Below are 22,527 nucleotides of genomic sequence, written 5' to 3'. Positions count from 1 at the left end.
CCCAAAAACCAGTTTTATTTGTTGTTATCTATTGTCCTTCTGGTCGTTACTGTGAGTTTCTCTGTGAATTTTCAGAACTTTTGTCTGACTTAGTGCTTAGCTCAGATAAGATAATTATAGTGGGCGATTTTAACATCCACACAGATGCTGAGAATGACAGCCTCAACACTGCATTTACTCTATTATTAGACTCAATTGGCTTTGCTCAAAATGTAAATGAGTCCACCCACCACTTTAATCATATCTTAGATCTTGTTCTGACTTATGGTATGGAAATTGAAGACTTAACAGTATTCCCTGAAAACTCCCTTCTGTCTGATCATTTCTTAATAACATTTACATTTACTCTGATGGACTACCCAGCAGTGGGGAATAAGTTTCATTACACTAGAAGTCTTTCAGAAAGCACTGTAACTACGTTTAAGGATATGATTCCTTCTTTATGTTCTCCAATGCCATATACCAACACAGGGCAGAGTAGCTACCTAAACTCTGTGAGTGAGATAGATTATCTCGTCAATAGTTTTATATCCTCTTTGAGGACAACTTTGGATGCTGTAGCTCCTCTGAAAAAGAGAGCCTTAAATCAGAAGTGCCTGACTCCGTGGTATAACTCACAAACTCGCAGCTTAAAGCAGATAACCCGTAAGTTGGAGAGGAAATGGCGTCTCACTAATTTAGAAGATCTTCACTTAGCCTGGAAAAAGAGTCTGTTGCTCTATAAAAAAGCCCTCCGTAAAGCTAGGACATCTTACTACTCATCACTAATTGAAGAAAATAAGAACAACCCCAGGTTTCTTTTCAGCACTGTAGCCAGGCTGACAAAGAGTCAGAGCTCTATTGAGCCGAGTATTCCTTTAACTTTAACTAGTAATGACTTCATGACTTTCTTTGCTAATAAAATTTTAACTATTAGAGAAAAAATTACTCATAACCATCCCAAAGACGTATCGTTATCTTTGGCTGCTTTCAGTGATGCCGGTATTTGGTTAGACTCTTTCTCTCAGATTGTTCTGTCTGCGTTATTTTCATTAGTTACTTCATCCAAACCATCAACATGTCTATTAGACCCCATTCCTACCAGGCTGCTCAAGGAAGCCCTACCATTATTTAATGCTTCGATCTTAAATATGATCAATCTATCTTTATTAGTTGGTTATGTACCACAGGCTTTTAAGGTGGCAGTAATTAAACCATTACTTAAAAAGCCATCACTTGACCCAGCTATCTTAGCTAATTATAGGCCAATCTCCAACCTTCCTTTTCTCTCAAAAATTCTTGAAAGGGTAGTTGTAAAACAGCTAACTGATCATCTGCAGAGGAATGGTCTATTTGAAGAGTTTCACTCAGGTTTTAGAATTCATCATAGTACAGAAACAGCATTAGTGAAGGTTACAAATGATCTTCTTATGGCCTCAGACAGTGGACTCATCTCTGTGCTTGTTCTGTTAGACCTCAGTGCTGCTTTTGATACTGTTGACCATAAAATTTTATTACAGAGATTAGAGCATGCCATAGGTATTAAAGGCACTGCGCTACGGTGGTTTGAATCATATTTATCTAATAGATTACAATTTGTTCATGTAAATGGGGAATCTTCTTCACAGACTAAGGTTAATTATGGAGTTCCACAAGGTTCTGTGCTAGGACCAATTTTATTCACTTTATACATGCTTCCCTTAGGCAGTATTATTAGATGGCATTGCTTAAATTTTCATTGTTACGCAGATGATACCCAGCTTTATCTATCCATGAAGCCAGAGGACACACACCAATTAGCTAAACTGCAGGATTGTCTTACAGACATAAGGACATGGATGACCTCTAATTTCCTGCTTTTAAACTCAGATAAAACTGAAGTTATTGTACTTGGCCCCACAAATCTTAGAAACACGGTGTCTAACCAGATCCTTACTCTGGATGGCATTTCCCTGACCTCTAGTAATACTGTGAGAAATCTTGGAGTCATTTTTGATCAGGATATGTCCTTCAATGCGCATATTAAATATGTAGGACTGCTTTTTTGCATTTACGCAATATCTCTAAAATTAGAAAGGTCTTGTCGCAGAGTGATGCTGAAAAACTAATTCATACATTTATTTCCTCTAGGCTGGACTATTGTAATTCATTATTATCAGGTTGTCCTAAAAGTTCCCTAAAAAGCCTTCAGTTAATTCAAAATGCTGCAGCTAGAGTATCTGTGCCTCAGCTCATTGAAGCGCATGCTGGGATGCTTTGAGTAACTACGTTACCTGTCGGAAACACCTGAGTGTTGTTTTGGGATGTCTCCGTAGCTGTTTGCTGCGAGCCTCTCTTCATTGGCTTCCTGTTAATTCTAGAATAGAATTTAAAATTCTTCTTCTTACTTATAAGGTTTTGAATAATCAGGTCCCATCTTATCTTAGGGACCTCATAGTACCATATCACCCCAATAGAGCGCTTCGCTCTCAGACTGCAGGCTTACTTGTAGTTCCTAGGGTTTGTAAGAGTAGAATGGGAGGCAGAGCCTTCAGCTTTCAGGCTCCTCTCCTGTGGAACCAGCTCCCAATTCAGATCAGGGAGACAGACACCCTCTCTACTTTTAAGATTAGGCTTAAAACTTTCCTTTCTGCTAAAGCTTATAGTTAGGGCTGGATCAGGTGACCCTGAACCATCCCTTAGTTATGCTGCTATAGACTTAGACTGCTGGGGGGTTCCCATGATGCACTGAGTGTTTCTTTCTCTTTTTGCTCTGTATGCACCACTCTGCATTTAATCATTAGTGATTGATCTCTGCTCCCCTCCACAGCATGTCTTTTTCCTGGTTCTCTCCCTCAGCCCCAACCAGTCCCAGCAGAAGACTGCCCCTCCCTGAGCCTGGTTCTCCTGGAGGTTTCTTCCTGTTAAAAGGGAGTTTTTCCTTCCCACTGTCGCCAAGTGCTTGCTCACAGGGGGTCGTTTTGACCGTTGGGGTTTTTACGTAATTATTGTATGGCCTTGCCTTGCAATATAAAGCGCCTTGGGGCAACTGTTTGTTGTGATTTGGCGCTATATAAATAAAATTGATTGATTGATTGATTGATTTCAGCATGTTGATGGCCGATCGGAGCGTGGCTCGCTCTCCACCGTTGTGCGGATGTCTTTAAACCGGTTGTACCGCTCCTTAATCTGTGTGATGCCCAGAGGATCATCACCAAAAGCCGTCTGAATAATCCGAATGCTTTCCACCTGGCTGTCGCCCAGTTTCTGGCAAAATTTGATGCGGCGCTGCTCCAGTCGTTCCGCCATTTCCTTGCAAAGAAAAAAACGAGAGACTCCACCCATCCTCACACAAAGGCTGCTTACAAGCAAATGACGCTATCGACAGGCGTGAAAAAATTCACGCATGCGCACGAAGGTTCAAGGTTTGCTCATGCAAGCACACATGATTCAAATCCATCAGGTTTTTGAAAAAACTAAAAAGGTCCGATACTTTTCTAACAGACTGTGTGTGTGTGTGTGTATATATATATATATATATATATATATACACACACACACACACACACACACACACACACACACACACACACACACACACACACACACACACACACACACACACACACACACACACGTGAACTCCGTTAACTTGCGTATGCGTAACTTGTGTTACGGCTTTACTCACGGTCGATTTGTGGACCCTGAAAATTTAGACTACTGTATGTTTTAGTCAACCTCATTAACTCACAGTTTCAGACAACTTGCAGTTTGATTTTGTGGACCGTAACTTACACGTGTTAATGAAGTTAACCTGTACATATATACACAAACGTGTGTGTGTGTGTGTGTGTGTGTGTAGTTGTTTTTTAAACTTACCTTGGGATAAATTAAACTTTGGAACTGGCAAAAATAAATAAATAAATGAAAAATGAACTGTAATGTTTAATAGTATTGATATGTTCAGATTAATGTGATTATGATTATTCATAATTAAAATGTTCATGTTTTAATATCAGTCTCTATTCCTTTGTTGTTAATGAAAAACAATTAATCCGGCAGATTTATTTTAAAGAGATGTTAAATTGTTTGTCTAATTTCAGAGAATTATTATGAACGGGTAGCCCTTCATATAGTCTCTCATCCCTCGGGTGGCTCTCAGCCCCAGAATGGGTGGACACCCCTGATCGAGATTTTTTTTGGAAGTACAGTTAATCCCATCCAACTGTCAATACAAATATGTATTTTTTAAGCCTAGAGCAAAGCTACAGTCTGTGTTATGCTTCTGCAGTGTGTGTGTGTGTGTGTGTACATACGCACCTGCGGAGGTCTGCATGAATAGCCAGTCGCTTTCCCTTCATAGAGACTTTAGCATTAAAATTTGCCTCCTGCAGACAAAGACAACACAAGCTTCAGTTGTTTTTTATTGTTCTGAAATAAACTCAAGTTTATTTTATGGAGCACATGGCTAATCTGGATGCTGAACAGCACCATTAAATAAGTTGTCACACAAGTATGATATGAGGACAATGTGATCAAAACTTCACAATCACCCTTCATATGGTCAGGGGTGATTGTGAAGTTTGGAACCTGACCCAGAAAAGGTAGGGGGTGGTTCTCAGTCTTTTGCATTGGGACAAACCAACATTTCTCAATATTGCACCCAGTGAGTCAAAACGTCACATATTCGAGAAATGTTCGTCTTCTAAGTACAAGACTTGCTCTCTATAATCCTCTAATTACAAGACTCCTTTTCTCAAAGGCAGGCATCACACTTCTTGGCAAAAAGGGCACAGACCTCCCTAACGGCACCTCATCTGTTTATATTCAGGAACCAAATGGGCGTTTGTCAAAGGCAGACATAAGATAACTGCTTTGCCTCAGACAAAGCTCCTGAGCTCAGTTTTTGATATGGCCACTGAACCTATGGCTGCAGCTCCTCACAGCTATAAGAAGAGATAAGGTTTAATATGCTTCTTATTTTAAAGCCACAGGTCAGCTTTGTTTCTGTTCCATTTGTTCAGTCATAGTGGAGCAGATATCCGCAATATTTGAGGTGAATCGTGACTTAGATGATAAAAGCATGAAATCTGGCACACAGTTAGAGCATAGCAACCAGATCATTTTGGGCTATCCGGTTGTTAAGCGCTGATGTAACGCATCACGTGATAAATCTGTTTCTGGTCCAAAGACCTCCAAGTTTACAGTTAAAGTTATGTCTGTCTGATCCTTTTAAGGATCTACAGTTTAAGTTTAGTTTGTGTTTACATTGTGCGCAAACCTCCGTCCCTCTGTTAACCGCATTCGTCTGGTTCTATGGTCAGAACACTTAATAAAACTTTTTTTTTCTTTTACTTTACATATTTTATTATGCACAGGTAAAATATACATGTCTGTTTGTTAATAAAAAAGTATTTATTACAATAAACAGGACGTTACAGTGCAAACTTCACTTTCTCCCCGAACGACATGAACAGGAAGCAATCGCAGCTCACAACAACTCCCACTGAAAATAACGGAGAAACGACCTGAGCGTCTGACATTTTTACATAAAACAAACGCAATAGCAACTTCTAAAAACCCAGTTAATATATCCAGGAGAGTTTTAGGTACAATATACAAAGAGTTTTATGTTGCCATGTTAATGCTGTTGTCCATGTGCAGCCTGATCAGAGCGTCTTAGTGCAGTTCTCAGTGTTAATGACAGTGCGCCTTTTTTGTTTGGAGCCGGAAGTTGAAAATCACATGATGTGTTACGTAAACACTTAACAACCGGATTGGGACATCGCAGGGGTGGCCATTTTCCAAGATGGCTGCCACAGGTTGTTTAATCAGGTGCTCAGGCTCTAGACCATCAAGGCTCTTGATTTCGGTTGTTAATCCTACATATTCAAGGATGAGGAAGGCAGTAGTACTATTTAAAACATGCTAGCACCTATTTAACAACATATGGCTAGCATTCAGGTAATTAAATAACTGTAAAACTATGAAAATATGTAATATTGGTGATTTTATACATGCTTTCAACCTGTGATTAATGAGAGTACAACACAGTACCCCAAAGCAGAAAGTTTGACCACATTACACCCATTTTGGCGTCTCTTCACTGGCTTCCTGTCCCAGTGAGATCAGATTTAAAGTTCTGCTACTAACCTATAAAATTATTCATGGACTGGCACCTCCCTACCTAGCTGACCTAATTAAACCTTACGTACTGGCCTGGGCTTTACGTTCTCAGGGTGCAGGACTATTTTGTGTCCCTAAGGTGAATAAGAAGTCTGCAGGTCACAGAGCTTTCTCTTATTGTGCCCCTGTTCTGTGGAATGATCTCCCTGCATCAATAAAACAGTCAGATTCTGTGGAGACTTTCAAGTCCAGACTTAAGACGCACTTATTTTCCCTTTCATATGGCTAGCATACTGGTACAGTTTTGTTTTACGCTTTTTACTCTTTTAATTCATGTTATCAGTAATTGGAGCGTGCCGCGGCCTCAACTTCACCTAAATTCTGGGTCTTTTAGTGAAGTTTAGGGCTAGTGGCCGGCGATCACCTTAGTATTTCTGTTTTTCTTGTTGTTTAATGCTGACAAATTATACTGTATTTGTTGTCTTTCTGATGCCTGATTCTGTTTTTTCTCTCTGTTTAAGGTGCAGCTCCATCCAGAGATGGGAGTTGTGTTTGTGCTGGAGACCCTCCTGTCCTGTGCACCAACAGCAATTCTTGTATATTCATTTTGTGAATTGTTCTGTAATTTATGTTTGTATCATGGCCCAAGCAGAGGGTCGCCCCTTTGAGTCTGGTCTGCTTGAGGTTTCTTCTTCAGAGGGAGTTTGTCCTTACCACTGTTGCTCTGGGGGTTGGTAAGGTTAGACCTTACCTGTGTGAATCATTTTCTGTCATAATTAGCTGTTGAAAACACCTCTAATTGCTTCCGGAATCACAAAGGACTGTTGCAGCTGTACCTTTTTTTCTCTCTCTCACTCTCATCTGCTCCATGAGGTGGAGAACGTATTGGAACAGTCTAAAGGCTAATTTGTAATATTTATATTGTAATGTCTTGGTAAAACAGTTACATGTTCTTTCCTTCTTATGAGTAGATGTAAAAGTATGTCTATGAAAGATTTAACATCTCATTACAATTGTTCAGATGAGCTGCGTTGTGTGCACTGAAGCAATCACTTGCACTCAAACAGTTTTTTAATTGTTTGCGCAATATTCACATGACGTTCATGTTATTAATGTGTGATGGAGATTATGAACATTTCAAAATTTTCTTTGCGCACTTGCACAAAGCCGCACACAGTTTACAATGAGCTTGAGATGAGTTTACTCTCCTCCACGGAAGAGTGCATGCAAGTGCGCGGATCAAAGTCATGCAGGTGTCAGGCGGCCTTAACTGTACTCTTCCATGTGACTGTGCTCGCAGCTGACGTACCTTCCTGGTGGTTTCAGCTGATTCTGGATTGGTGGTGCTAGAGCTAGTACATACTGTTCTTTAAGTAGCATAGTGAATTGTGAGACAAGGGCCAAACTATTTGAGCCTGGAATGTCAGATACACAGAGCCTGACCACAGACTGGATGTCCAGCTAATTCAACACGTGGCAGAGATGGGGCAGGATACAAGACCACAGCTGAACTTCTTGTATCACCAGAATCTACCAGCGTCTGTCGTGAACTCCTCTGCTGTGGATGCAAGAAAGGGATGCAGTGGAAAGTGCAAATGTTTCAAGGCAGAGCTTAAGTCAATCAATCAATCAATCAATTTTTTTTTTTATATAGCGCCAAATCACAACAAACAGTTGCCCCAAGGCGCTTTATATTGTAAGGCAAGGCCATACAATAATGATGTAAAACCCCAACGGTCAAAACGACCCCCTGTGAGCAAGCACTTGGCTACAGTGGGAAGGAAAAACTCCCTTTTAACAGGAAGAAACCTCCAGCAGAACCAGGCTCAGGGAGGGGCAGTCTTCTGCTGGGACTGGTTGGGGCTGAGGGAGAGAACTAGGAAAAAGACATGCTGTGGAGGGGAGCAGAGATCGATCACTAATGATTAAATGCAGAGTGGTGCATACAGAGCAAAAAGAGAAAGAAACAGTGCATCATGGGAACCCCCCAGCAGTCTACGTCTATAGCAGCATAACTAAGGGATGGTTCAGGGTCACCTGATCCAGCCCTAACTATAAGCTTTAGCAAAAAGGAAAGTTTTAAGCCTAATCTTAAAAGTAGAGAGGGTGTCTGTCTCCCTGATCTGAATTGGGAGCTGGTTCCACAGGAGAGGAGCCTGAAAGCTGAAGGCTCTGCCTCCCATTCTACTCTTACAAACCCTAGGAACTACAAGTAAGCCTGCAGTCTGAGAGCGAAGCGCTCTATTGGGGTGATATGGTACTACGAGGTCCCTAAGATAAGATGGGACCTGATTATTCAAAACCTTATAAGTAAGAAGAAGAATTTTAAATTCTATTCTAGAATTAACAGGAAGCCAATGAAGAGAGGCCAATATGGGTGAGATATGCTCTCTCCTTCTAGTCCCCGTCAGCACTCTAGCTGCAGCATTTTGAATTAACTGAAGGCTTTTTAGGGAACTTTTAGGACAACCTGATAATAATGAATTACAATAGTCCAGCCTAGAGGAAATAAATGCATGAATTAGTTTTTCAGCATCACTCTGAGACAAGACCTTTCTGATTTTAGAGATATTGCGTAAATGCAAAAAAGCAGTCCTACATATTTGTTTAATATGCGCTTTGAATGACATATCCTGATCAAAAATGACTCCAAGATTTCTCACAGTATTACTAGAGGTCAGGGTAATGCCATCCAGAGTAAGGATCTGGTTAGACACCATGTTTCTAAGATTTGTGGGGCCAAGTACAATAACTTCAGTTTTATCTGAGTTTAAAAGCAGGAAATTAGAGGTCATCCATGTCTTTATGTCTGTAAGACAATCCTGCAGTTTAGCTAATTGGTGTGTGTCCTCTGGCTTCATGGATAGATAAAGCTGGGTATCATCTGCGTAACAATGAAAATTTAAGCAATACCGTCTAATAAGTGCACTGAACTTTGCCACTGTGGTGGCTTGTGTTTTCAGAACTAATGTTGTATGTAACTGGGACCTCTTTTTGTTGTCACTGTGCCACTGCGGTTGTGTTTTCAGAGCTAGCATTGCATTTCAGCATTCACTGTAACTGTGTGACATCTTTTATTTTTGTCATTAAAAACAAACAAAACAAAGAAAGAAACAAACAAAAAAAATTAGATTTCACTGATTTTGTTGAAAGCTTTTAAAAATACACTAATCCTAATTCAAATGTTTGACCTAATGGTGGCACTAGAGGGAAGGTCCAAGGGTCACCAAAATCAATAGACTTCATCCTTAGGGGGCCATGAGTTTCCAGATAATTTGAAAAGAATCATATGAAAGCTCTTGGAGTTAACACACTAATGTGAAAACTCTACAGAGGCGGACATTGTGGCGGTCCACAAAAAACAATAATATCCCTCTCTGACTCATCGTTTGGGGATATAAATAGTACCACTACATTCTTCATCCTTAAAATGTAGGTTTGGCACCAGGATCAAGACCCTTGATGGTCTAGAGCCTGAGCTGCTAATAAAACAACAATGCATGGTGGCCATCTTGGAAAATGGCTGCCTCTGCGATGCCCCTATAGACAAAAAGTATCTTTAGGGTATGCTCGGACACTGTGCCAAATTTCACGCTTTTATCATCAAAGTCAAGATTCAACAACATATCTGCTCTATCAGCGTTCAGGCTACAAGCTAAATCTTCACAAACGTGAACTTTTCTATATTAACAGTACAGGCCAGAGACCTCATGAATATGACTTTCAAAATTTTGGAGGGGTGGGTGGTTTCCTATGTTGGCATCTTAGGAAACATAAGGATGTATTTAACAAAACTTTACTAAGTTGTTAAACTAGATTCCGTAAACCAGGACATAGTGGTCACCATATTAATTCTGTCAAAATGGCCATCAAGGCCTTACCAGGTTTTAGGCCCATCTTCAACAAACCAGGGCCGCCATTTATTGTGTTTAAATCTTTTTTGGCACTGGTATTTTTATATTACTAGAAAAATCATGGGATCCCTGTGAGCACAAGGACACCCCAAGGCTGTGTGCTGAGCCCCCTGCATGACACAGTCTTCACATATGACTGTGTAGCCCCCCAGAACAACACTAGCATCTTTAAATTGTGGATGACACTACAGTCCTCGGACTGATCACTGGTGGGGACAAGACAGCATACAGAATACCGGACAGAGGTGGCAAATCTGGTAGCCTGGTGTCACGACAATAATCTTTACCTCAATGCAGACAAGACCAAAGAGATGGTTATTGATTGAAGGAGAAGTGGGGAGCTGCACACACCACTATACATTGATGAGACAGAGGTGGAGAGGGTGAAAACCTTCAAATTTCTCAGCACTCACATCAGTGATGATCTCACCTGGTCTTAAGGCACCTGACAAGTCATCAAGAAGAGACTGAACTTTCTGAGAATTCTGAGAAAATTTGGTCTGTCTGTAGTGGCTGCACTCTGCGTTGTTATGACTCCACGCAATAGTTCCCCTCGGGACGCGAACTCCCAATCCTCGGCATGGGAGTCAGACTCTCTAACCAGAAGGTCAAAACACAGGGCTCTGGCCTTGTGACCAGAGAATCCTTTTGAGCTGTTGGGAGTGAGGTTTACTAACTACATATGCACAGCAACACCTTCTGGCCTACGTTTCATGTCAGCCAAACTTCTCAACAACTTCTACAGGTGTATGAATGAGAGTGTCCTCAACACTGCCATCACAGTCTGGTACAGTAACTGCGCAGTCCAAGACAGGAAGGCTCTCTGGTGTGTAGTTAAGACCTCACAGTACATCTCTGGGGCAGCCTCACAGCAGGACATTTACCAAAGCAAAGTCCTACATAGGACTCCTACAAAGTCCTACATAGGACACACAACCTGATCAGGGACCATCAGGCCATCAGGCAGATGCATCAGGAGTCTGAAATCCAGGACTACTAGGCTGGGGTACAGCTTCTACCCACAGGTCATTAGGCTTCTCAATAACTCTGACACACTGACCCCTCCACTACTTGACTGACTGTTATGTCACTGTCATTATTCCCCTCATCATTATTACTATCATCCTCTAAGTGTTTATTAAAACAGCTCTGTTCACTAGTTATACACCCGTGAGCATGTTACGACTCCTGCACCGGACTGTAGTGGAGCTGAGCAGGTCCTTCAGTGACAGACTGAGGCACCCTCAGTGCAAGAAGGAACGATACCGCAGGGCGTTCCTTCTTGCTGCTGTCAGACTGTACAATAACACTGTGAAATAACCACATGCAATAATATGTCCACAAATCAGGTGCAATTACAACTCATTTACAAATCCCAGCACTAATGTCACCTTATCACATTTAAATTCCATTTCACATATTGTAAAGAAGATGCTCCTATCTCTCTTTCAATCCCAATCATGTTTATATATATATATGCATATGTATATGTGTATGTGTATAGGTATGTGTGTGCATATGGGTATGCCTGTATGTATATCAAATCAAATCAAATCAATTTTATTTATATAGCACCAAATCACAACAAACAGTTGCTCCAAGGCGCTTTATATTGTAAGGCAAAGCCATACAATAATTAAGTAAAAACCCTAACGGTCAAAACGACCCCCTGTGAGCAAGCACTTGGCGACAGTGGGAAGGAAAAACTCCCTTTTAACAGGAAGAAACCTCCAGCAGAACCAGGCTCAGGGAGGGGCAGTCTTCTGCTGGGACTGGTTGGGGCTGAGGGAGAGAACCAGGAAAAAGACATGCTGTGGAGGGGGGCAGAGATCAATCACTAATGATTAAATGCAGAGTGGTGCATACAGAGCAAAAAGAGAAAGAAACACTCAGTGCATCATGGGAACCCCCCAGCAGTCTACGTCTATAGCAGCATAACTAAGGGATGGTTCAGGGTCACCTGATCCAGCCCTAACTATAAGCTTTAGCAAAAAGGAAAGTTTTAAGCCTAATCTTAAAAGTAGAGAGGGTGTCTGTCTCCCTGATCTGAATTGGGAGCTGGTTCCACAGGAGAGGAGCCTGAAAGCTGAAGGCTCTGCCTCCCATTCTACTCTTACAAACCCTAGGAACTATAAGTAAGCCTGCTGTCTGAGAGCAAAGCAGTATTACTAGAGGTCAGGGTAATGCCATCCAGAGTAAGGATCTGGTTAGACACCATGTTTCTAAGATTTGTGGGGCCAAGTACAATAACTTCAGTTTTATCTGAGTTTAAAAGCAGGAAATTAGAGGTCATCCATGTCTTTATGTCTGTAAGACAATCCTGCAGTTTAGCTAATTGGTGTGTGTCCTCTGGCTTCATGGATAGATAAAGCTGGGTATCATCTGCGTAACAATGAAAATTTAAGCAATGCCGTCTAATAATACTGCCTAAGGGAAACATGTATAAAGTGAATAAAATTGGTCCTAGCACAGAACCTTGGGGAACTCCATAATTAACCTTAGTCTGTGAAGAAGATTCTCCATTTACATGAACAAATTGTAATCTATTAGATAAATATGATTCAAACCACCGCAGCGCAGTGCCTTTAATACCTATGGCATGCTCTAATCTCTGTAATAAAATTTTATGGTCAACAGTATCAAAAGCAGCACTGAGGTCTAACAGAACAAGCACAGAAATGAGTCCACTGTCTGAGGCCATAAGAAGATCATTTGTAACCTTCACTAATGCTGTTTCTGTACTATGATGAATTCTAAAACCTGACTGAAATTCTTCAAATAGACCACCTTAAAAGCCTGTGGTACATAGCCAACTAATAAAGATAGATTGATCATATTTAAGATCGAAGCATTAATTAATGGCAGGGCGCAGTTCGCCCGTTATATATAACATTTGAACGTCCTGCCACTGAAAAATGCGCACACCCCCTGAACAGCTTCCCGCTGAGCACCAAGCCGAAAATACGTCACAGGCTGTGGACCGTATCGGCTTGTGCGCCTGGCGGCCATTGTTTACACTTTGTTTAGCGGCAGAAACTTTGATTAAACACAGCTCTCAGGGACTTGTTTGTCGATATGCCTGACCAGTGTGTCACAGCATACTGCACAAACACAAGGGCGAAAGGTTTTAGTCTTTTCAAGTCCAGGCAGATTGATCGAAAGCTGCGGTGTTGTGTGACGCACAAAATGTCAGGCTGCCGCTCACTCCGCTCGCACACACGCATTTGCTCCAGAGAGCAGACACTTTCCTCTACCATCTCCATGTTCTCACACCGCTCACAGGAACACATAAAATGTCAACCCCAAATAATATGTTCACAATAATCTTGCAGCATGAAAACACGGCGGCATAAACACGGCAGCGGCATGTAAACACGGCAGCGGCATGAAAACACGGCGGCGTAAACACGGCAGTGGCATGTAAACACGGTAGTGGCATGTAAACACTGCAGCGGCATGAAAACACGGCGGCGTAAACACGGCAGCGGCATGAAAACACAGTGGCGTAAACACGGCAGCGGCATGTAAACACGTGGTGTAAACACGTGGTGTAAACACGGCAACGGCATGAAAACACGGCAGCGTAAACACAGCAGCAGCATGAAAACACGGCAGCGTAAACACAGCAGCGGCATGAAAACACGGCAGTGGCATGAAAACACAGCGGCGTAAACACGGCAGCGGCATGAAAACACGGCTGCGTAAACACAGCAGCGGAATGAAAACACAACGGCGTAAACACGGCAGCGGCATGTAAACACGGCAGCGGCATGTAAACACGGCGGCGTAAACACGGCCGCGGCATGAAAACACGGCGGCGTAAAAACACGGCAGCGGAATGAAAACACGGCGGCGTAAACACGGCAGCGGCATGTAAACACGGCGGCGTAAACACGGCAGCGGCATGAAAACACGGCGGCGTAAGCACGGCAGCAACATGTAAACACGGCGGTGTAAACACGGCAGCGGCATGAAAACACGGTGGCGTAAACTCGGCAGCAGCATGTAAACACGGAGGCGTAAACACGGCAGCAGCATGAAAACACGGCGGAGTAAACATGGCAGCGGCATGAAAACACGGCGGCGTAAACACAGCAGCGGCATGAAAACACAGCGGCGCCATGTAAACACGGCAGCGGCATGAAAACAGGGCAGTAGCATGTAAACACGGCAGCGGCATATAAACATGGCAGCGGCATGAAAACAGGGCAGTAGCATGTAAACACGACGGCGGCATGTAAACATGGCAGCGGCATGTAAACACGACGGCGGCATGTAACATGGCAGCGGCATGTAAACACGGCAGCAGCATGAAAACATAGCAGTGTAAACACGGCAGCGGCATGAAAACACGGCGGCGTAAACAGCAGCGGCATGAAAACACGGCGGCGTAAACAGCAGCGGCATGAAAACACAGCAGCGGCATGAAAACACAGCGGCGTAAACACAGCAGCGGCATGAAAACACAGCGGCGTAAACACAGCACCGGCATGAAAACACGACAGCGTAAACACAGCAGCGGCATGAAAACACGGCAGCGGCATGAAAACACGGTGGTGTAAACACAGCAGTGGCATGAAAACACAGCGGCGTAAACACAGCAGGGGCATGAAAACACGGCAGCGGCATGAAAACAGGGCAGTGGCATGTAAACACGGCAGCGGCATGTAAACACAGCAGCGGCAAGTAAACAGGGCGGTGGCATGTAAACACGGCAGCGACATGTAAACACAGCAGTGGCATGTAAACACGACGGCGGCGTAAACAGGGCGGCGGCATGTAAACACGGCGGCGGCATGAAAACACGGCAGGGGCATGTAAACACGGCAGCGGCATGTAAACACGACGGCGGCGTAAACAGGGCGGCGGCATGTAAACACGGCAGCGGCATGAAAACACGGCAGCGGCATGTAAACACGACAGCGGCGCAAACAGGGTGGCGGCATGTAAACACGGCGGCGGCATGAAAACACTGCAGCGGCATGTAAACACGATGGCAGCGGCATGTAAACACGATGGCAGCGTAAACAGGGCGGCGGCATGTAAACAGCAGCGGCATGTAAACACGACGGCGGTGTAAACACGGCAGCGGCATGTAAACACAGCAGCGGCATGTAAACACGACGGCGGCGTAAACACGGCAGCGGGATGTAAACACGACGGCGGCGTAAACACAGCAGCGGCATGTAAACACAGCAGCGGCATGTAAACACAGCAGCAGCATGTAAACACAGCAGAGGCATGAAAACACAGCGGCGCCATGTAAACACGGCAGCGGCATGAAAACAGGGCAGTAGCATGAAAACAGGGCAGTAGCATGTAAACACGGCAGCGGCATGTAAACATGGCAGCAGCATGTAAACACGGCAGCGGCATGAAAACAGGGCAGTAGCATGTAAACACGGCAGCGGCATGTAAACACAGCAGCGCCATGTAAACACAGCAGCAGCATGTAAACACGGCAGCGGCATGAAAATGGCAGTAGCATGTAAACACGGCAGCGGCATGTAAACACGACGGCGGCATGTAAACATGGCAGCGGCATGTAAACATGGCAGCGGCATGTAAACACAGCAGCAGCATGAAAACACAGCAGCAGCATGAAAACACAGCAGCAGCATGAAAACACGGCAGCGGCATGAAAACACTGCGGCGTAAACAGCAGCGGCATGAAAACACAGCAGCGGCATGAAAACACAGCGGCGTAAACACAGCAGCGGCATGAAAACACGGCAGCGTAAACACAGCAGCGGCATGAAAACACAGCAGCGGCATGAAAACACAGCGGCGTAAACACAGCACCGGCATGAAAACACGGCAGCGTAAACACAGCACCGGCATGAAAACACGGCAGCGTAAACACAGCACCGGCATGAAAACACGGCAGCGTAAACACAGCAGCGGCATGAAAACACGGCAGTGGCATGAAAACACGGTGGTGTAAACACAGCAGCGGCATGAAAACACAGCGGCGTAAACACAGCAGGGGCATGAAAACACGGCAGCGGCATGAAAACAGGGCAGCGGCATGTAAACACGGCAGCGGCATGTAAACACAGCAGCGGCAAGTAAACAGGGCGGTGGCGTGTAAACACGGCAGCGACATGTAAACACAGCAGCGGCATGTAAACGCGACGGCGGCGTAAACAGGGCGGCGGCATGTAAACACTGCGGCGGCATGAAAACACGGCAGGGGCATGTAAACACGGCAGCGGCATGTAAACACGACAGCGGCGTAAACAGGGCAGCGGCATGTAAACACGGCAGCAGCATGTAAACACGGCAGCGGCATGAAAACAGGGCAGCGGCATGTAAACACGGCAGCGACATGTAAACACAGCAGCGGCATGTAAACACGACAGCGGCGTAAACAGGGCGGCGGCATGTAAACACGGCAGCGGCATGTAAACACGGCAGCGGTATGTAAACACGACGGCAGCGTAAACAGGGTGGCGGCATGTAAACAGCAGCGGCATGTAAACACGACGGCGGCGTAAACACGGCAGCGGGATGTAAACACGACGGCGGCGTAAACACGGCAGCGGGATGTAAACACGACGCCGGCGTAAACACGGCAGCGGGATGTAAACACGACGGCGGCGTAAACACGGCAGCGGGATGTGAACACGACGGCGGCGTAAACACGGCAGCGGGATGTAAACACGATGGCGGCGTAAACACGGCAGCGGCATGTAAACACAGCAGCGGCATGTAAACACGGCAGCGGCATGAAAACAGGGAAGCGGCATGTAAACACGGCAGCGACATGTAAACACAGCAGCGGCATGTAAACACGACGGCGGCATGAAAACACGGCAGCGGCATGTAAACACGGCAGCGGCATGTAAACACGACGGCGGCGTAAACAGGGCGGCGGCATGTAAACACAGCAGCGGCATGTAAACGCGACGGCGGTGTAAACACGGCAGTGGCATGTAAACACAGCAGCGGCATGTAAACACGACGGCGGCGTAAACAGGGCAGCGGCATGTAAAAACAGCAGCGGCATGAAAACACGGCAGCGGCATGTAAACACAGCAGCAGCATGTAAACACGACGGCGGCGTAAACACGGCAGCGGGATGTAAACACGACGGCGGCGTAAACACGGCAGCGGCATGTGAACACGGCAGCGGCATGTAAACACGGCAGCGGCATGTAAACACGGCAGCGGCATGTAAACAGGGCGGCGGCATGTAAACACGGCAGCGGCATGAAAACACAGCAGCGGCATGTAAACAGGGCAACAGCATGTAAACACAGCAGCGGCATGTAAACACGGCAGCGGCATGTAAACACGGCAGCGGCATGTAAACAGGGCGGCGGCATGTAAACACGGCAGCGGCATGAAAACACAGCAGCGGCATGTAAACACGGCAGCGGCATGAAAACACGGCAGCGGCATGTAAACAGGGCAGCGGCATGTAAACACAGTAGAGGCATTTAAACACGACGGCGGCGTAAACAAGGCGGCGGCATGTAAACACGGCAGCGGCATGACAACACGGCAGCGGCATGTAAACAGGGCAGCGGCATGTAAACACGGCAGCGGCATGTAAACACAGAAGAGGCATTTAAACACGACGGCGGCGTAAACAGGGCGGCGGCATGTAAACACGGCGGCGGCATGAAAACAGGGCGGCATAAACACAGCAGCGGCATGTAAACACGGCAGCGGCATGAAAACAGGGCGGCATAAAGACAGCAGCGGCATGTAAACACAGCAGCGGCATGTAAACACGACGGCGGCGTAAACAGGGCGGCGGCATGTAAATACAGCAGCGGCATGTAAACACGGCAGCGGCATGAAAACAGGGCAGCGGCATGTAAACACAGCAGCGGCATGTAAACACGACGGCGGCGTAAACAGGGCGGCGGCATGTAAACACAGCAGCGGCATGTAAACACGACGGCGGCGTAAACAGGGCGGCGGCATGTAAACACAGCAGCGGCATGTAAACACGACGGCGGCGTAAACAGGGCGGCGGCATGTAAACACAGCAGCTGAATGTAAACATGACGGCGGCGTAAACACGGCGGCGGCATGTAAACACTGCAGCGGCATGAAAACAGGGCAGCGGCATGTAAACAGAGAAGCGGCATGTAAACACGACGGCGGCGTAAACACGACGGTGGCTTAAACACGGCGGCGGCATGTAAACACAGCAGCGGCATGTAAACACAACGGCGGCGTAAACATGGCGGCGGCATGTAAACACAACGGCGGCGTAAACATGGCAGCGGCATGTAAACACAACGGCGGCGTAAACATGGCGGCGGCATGTAAACACAGCAGCGGCATGTATGACTTGCTTTGTCATGACTTTCTTTGCTAATAAAATTTTAACTATTAGAGAAAAAATTACTCATAACCATCCCAAAGACGTATCGTTATCTTTGGCTGCTTTCAGTGATGCCGGTATTTGGTTACGTGGCGGCAGCATGTAAACACGACAGCGGCATGAAAACAGGGCAGCGGCATGTAAACACGGCAGCGACATGTAAACACAGCAGCGGCATGTAAACACGACGGCGGCATGAAAACACGGCAGCGGCATGTAAACACGGCAGCGGCATGTAAACACGACGGCGGCGTAAACAGGGCGGCGGCATGTAAACACAGCAGCGGCATGTAAACGCGACGGCGGTGTAAACACGGCAGTGGCATGTAAACACAGCAGCGGCATGTAAACACGACGGCGGCGTAAACAGGGCAGCGGCATGTAAAAACAGCAGCGACATGAAAACACGGCAGCGGCATGTAAACACAGCAGCAGCATGTAAACACGACGGCGGCGTAAACACGGCAGCGGGATGTAAACACGACGGCGGCGTAAACACGGCAGCGGCATGTGAACACGGCAGCGGCATGTAAACACGGCAGCGGCATGTAAACACGGCAGCGGCATGTAAACAGGGCGGCGGCATGTAAACACGGCAGCGGCATGAAAACACAGCAGCGGCATGTAAACAGGGCAACAGCATGTAAACACAGCAGCGGCATGTAAACACGGCAGCGGCATGTAAACACGGCAGCGGCATGTAAACAGGGCGGCGGCATGTAAACACGGCAGCGGCATGAAAACACAGCAGCGGCATGTAAACACGGCAGCGGCATGAAAACACGGCAGCGGCATGTAAACAGGGCAGCGGCATGTAAACACAGTAGAGGCATTTAAACACGACGGCGGCGTAAACAAGGCGGCGGCATGTAAACACGGCAGCGGCATGACAACACGGCAGCGGCATGTAAACAGGGCAGCGGCATGTAAACACGGCAGCGGCATGTAAACACAGAAGAGGCATTTAAACACGACGAGGCATTAAACAGGCGCGGCATGTAAACACGGCGGCGGCATGAAAACAGGGCGGCATAAACACAGCAGCGGCATGTAAACACGGCAGCGGCATGAAAACAGGGCGGCATAAAGACAGCAGCGGCATGTAAACACAGCAGCGGCATGTAAACACGACGGCGGCGTAAACAGGGCGGCGGCATGTAAATACAGCAGCGGCATGTAAACACGGCAGCGGCATGAAAACAGGGCAGCGGCATGTAAACACAGCAGCGGCATGTAAACACGACGGCGGCGTAAACAGGGCGGCGGCATGTAAACACAGCAGCGGCATGTAAACACGACGGCGGCGTAAACAGGGCGGCGGCATGTAAACACAGCAGCGGCATGTAAACACGACGGCGGCGTAAACAGGGCGGCGGCATGTAAACACAGCAGCTGAATGTAAACATGACGGCGGCGTAAACACGGCGGCGGCATGTAAACACTGCAGCGGCATGAAAACAGGGCAGCGGCATGTAAACAGAGAAGCGGCATGTAAACACGACGGCGGCGTAAACACGACGGTGGCTTAAACACGGCAGCGGCATGTAAACACAGCAGCGGCATGTAAACACAACGGCGGCGTAAACATGGCGGCGGCATGTAAACACAACGGCGGCGTAAACATGGCAGCGGCATGTAAACACAACGGCGGCGTAAACATGGCGGCGGCATGTAAACACAGCAGCGGCATGTATGACTTGCTTTGTCATGACTTTCTTTGCTAATAAAATTTTAACTATTAGAGAAAAAATTACTCATAACCATCCCAAAGACGTATCGTTATCTTTGGCTGCTTTCAGTGATGCCGGTATTTGGTTACGCGGCGGCAGCATGTAAACACGGCAGCGGCATGAAAACAGGGCAGCGGCATGTAAACACGGCAGCGACATGTAAACACAGCAGCGGCATGTAAACACGACAGCGGCGTAAACAGGGCGGCAGCATGTAAACACGGCGGCGGCATGAAAACACGGCAGCGGCATGTAAACACGGCAGCGGCATGTAAACACGACGGCAGCGTAAACAGGGCGGCGGCATGTAAACAGCAGCGGCATGTAAACACGGCAGCGGCATGTAAACACGACGGCGGCGTAAACACGGCAGCGGGATGTAAACACGACGGCGGCGTAAACACGGCAGCGGGATGTAAACACGACGCCGGCGTAAACACGGCAGCGGGATGTAAACACGACGGCGGCGTAAACACGGCAGCGGGATGTGAACACGACGGCGGCGTAAACACGGCAGCGGGATGTAAACACGATGGCGGCGTAAACACGGCAGCGGCATGTAAACACAGCAGCGGCATGTAAACACGGCAGCGGCATGAAAACAGGGAAGCGGCATGTAAACACGGCAGCGACATGTAAACACAGCAGCGGCATGTAAACACGACGGCGGCATGAAAACACGGCAGCGGCATGTAAACACGGCAGCGGCATGTAAACACGACGGCGGCGTAAACAGGGCGGCGGCATGTAAACACAGCAGCGGCATGTAAACGCGACGGCGGTGTAAACACGGCAGTGGCATGTAAACACAGCAGCGGCATGTAAACACGACGGCGGCGTAAACAGGGCAGCGGCATGTAAAAACAGCAGCGGCATGAAAACACGGCAGCGGCATGTAAACACAGCAGCAGCATGTAAACACGACGGCGGCGTAAACACGGCAGCGGGATGTAAACACGACGGCGGCGTAAACACGGCAGCGGCATGTGAACACGGCAGCGGCATGTAAACACGGCAGCGGCATGTAAACAGGGCGGCGGCATGTAAACACGGCAGCGGCATGAAAACACAGCAGCGGCATGTAAACAGGGCAACAGCATGTAAACACAGCAGCGGCATGTAAACACGGCAGCGGCATGTAAACACGGCAGCGGCATGTAAACAGGGCGGCGGCATGTAAACACGGCAGCGGCATGAAAACACAGCAGCGGCATGTAAACACGGCAGCGGCATGAAAACACGGCAGCGGCATGTAAACAGGGCAGCGGCATGTAAACACAGTAGAGGCATTTAAACACGACGGCGGCGTAAACAAGGCGGCGGCATGTAAACACGGCAGCGGCATGACAACACGGCAGCGGCATGTAAACAGGGCAGCGGCATGTAAACACGGCAGCGGCATGTAAACACAGAAGAGGCATTTAAACACGACGGCGGCGTAAACAGGGCAGCGGCATGTAAACACGGCGGCGGCATGAAAACAGGGCGGCATAAACAGCAGCGGCATGTAAACACGGCAGCGGCATGAAAACAGGGCGGCATAAAGACAGCAGCGGCATGTAAACACAGCAGCGGCATGTAAACACGACGGCGGCGTAAACAGGGCGGCGGCATGTAAATACAGCAGCGGCATGTAAACACGGCAGCGGCATGAAAACAGGGCAGCGGCATGTAAACACAGCAGCGGCATGTAAACACGACGGCGGCGTAAACAGGGCGGCGGCATGTAAACACAGCAGCGGCATGTAAACACGACGGCGGCGTAAACACGGCAGCGGGATGTAAACACGACGGCGGCGTAAACACGGCAGCGGGATGTAAACACGACGCCGGCGTAAACACGGCAGCGGGATGTAAACACGACGGCGGCGTAAACACGGCAGCGGGATGTGAACACGACGGCGGCGTAAACACGGCAGCGGGATGTAAACACGATGGCGGCGTAAACACGGCAGCGGCATGTAAACACAGCAGCGGCATGTAAACACGGCAGCGGCATGAAAACAGGGAAGCGGCATGTAAACACGGCAGCGACATGTAAACACAGCAGCGGCATGTAAACACGACGGCGGCATGAAAACACGGCAGCGGCATGTAAACACGGCAGCGGCATGTAAACACGACGGCGGCGTAAACAGGGCGGCGGCATGTAAACACAGCAGCGGCATGTAAACGCGACGGCGGTGTAAACACGGCAGTGGCATGTAAACACAGCAGCGGCATGTAAACACGACGGCGGCGTAAACAGGGCAGCGGCATGTAAAAACAGCAGCGACATGAAAACACGGCAGCGGCATGTAAACACAGCAGCAGCATGTAAACACGACGGCGGCGTAAACACGGCAGCGGGATGTAAACACGACGGCGGCGTAAACACGGCAGCGGCATGTAAACACGGCAGCGGCATGTAAACACGGCAGCGGCATGTAAACACGGCAGCGGCATGTAAACAGGGCGG

At 47.3% G+C, this 22,527-nt stretch overlaps 1 protein-coding gene across 1 annotated transcript in view; it reads right to left on the bottom strand.

Annotated features, from left to right (window-relative positions):
• LOC117506145 (phospholipid transfer protein-like) overlaps nt 1–4,346 on the bottom strand; it is a gene marked incomplete at both ends in the record, with an annotated part of 37,046 nt that extends 32,700 nt beyond the window's left edge. Inside the window, one exon of the mRNA XM_034165647.1 lies at nt 4,279–4,346. Coding sequence (XP_034021538.1) covers nt 4,279–4,346 — 68 coding nt within the window. The remainder of the gene's footprint in view (nt 1–4,278) is intronic.
• Nucleotides 4,347–22,527: the final 18,181 nt, after the last annotated feature.

The sequence above is a fragment of the Thalassophryne amazonica genome, unplaced genomic scaffold (genome assembly GCF_902500255.1).
Source record: "Thalassophryne amazonica unplaced genomic scaffold, fThaAma1.1, whole genome shotgun sequence".
Taxonomy (NCBI): domain Eukaryota; kingdom Metazoa; phylum Chordata; class Actinopteri; order Batrachoidiformes; family Batrachoididae; genus Thalassophryne; species Thalassophryne amazonica.
This window is presented reverse-complemented; position numbering and strand designations above follow the sequence as displayed.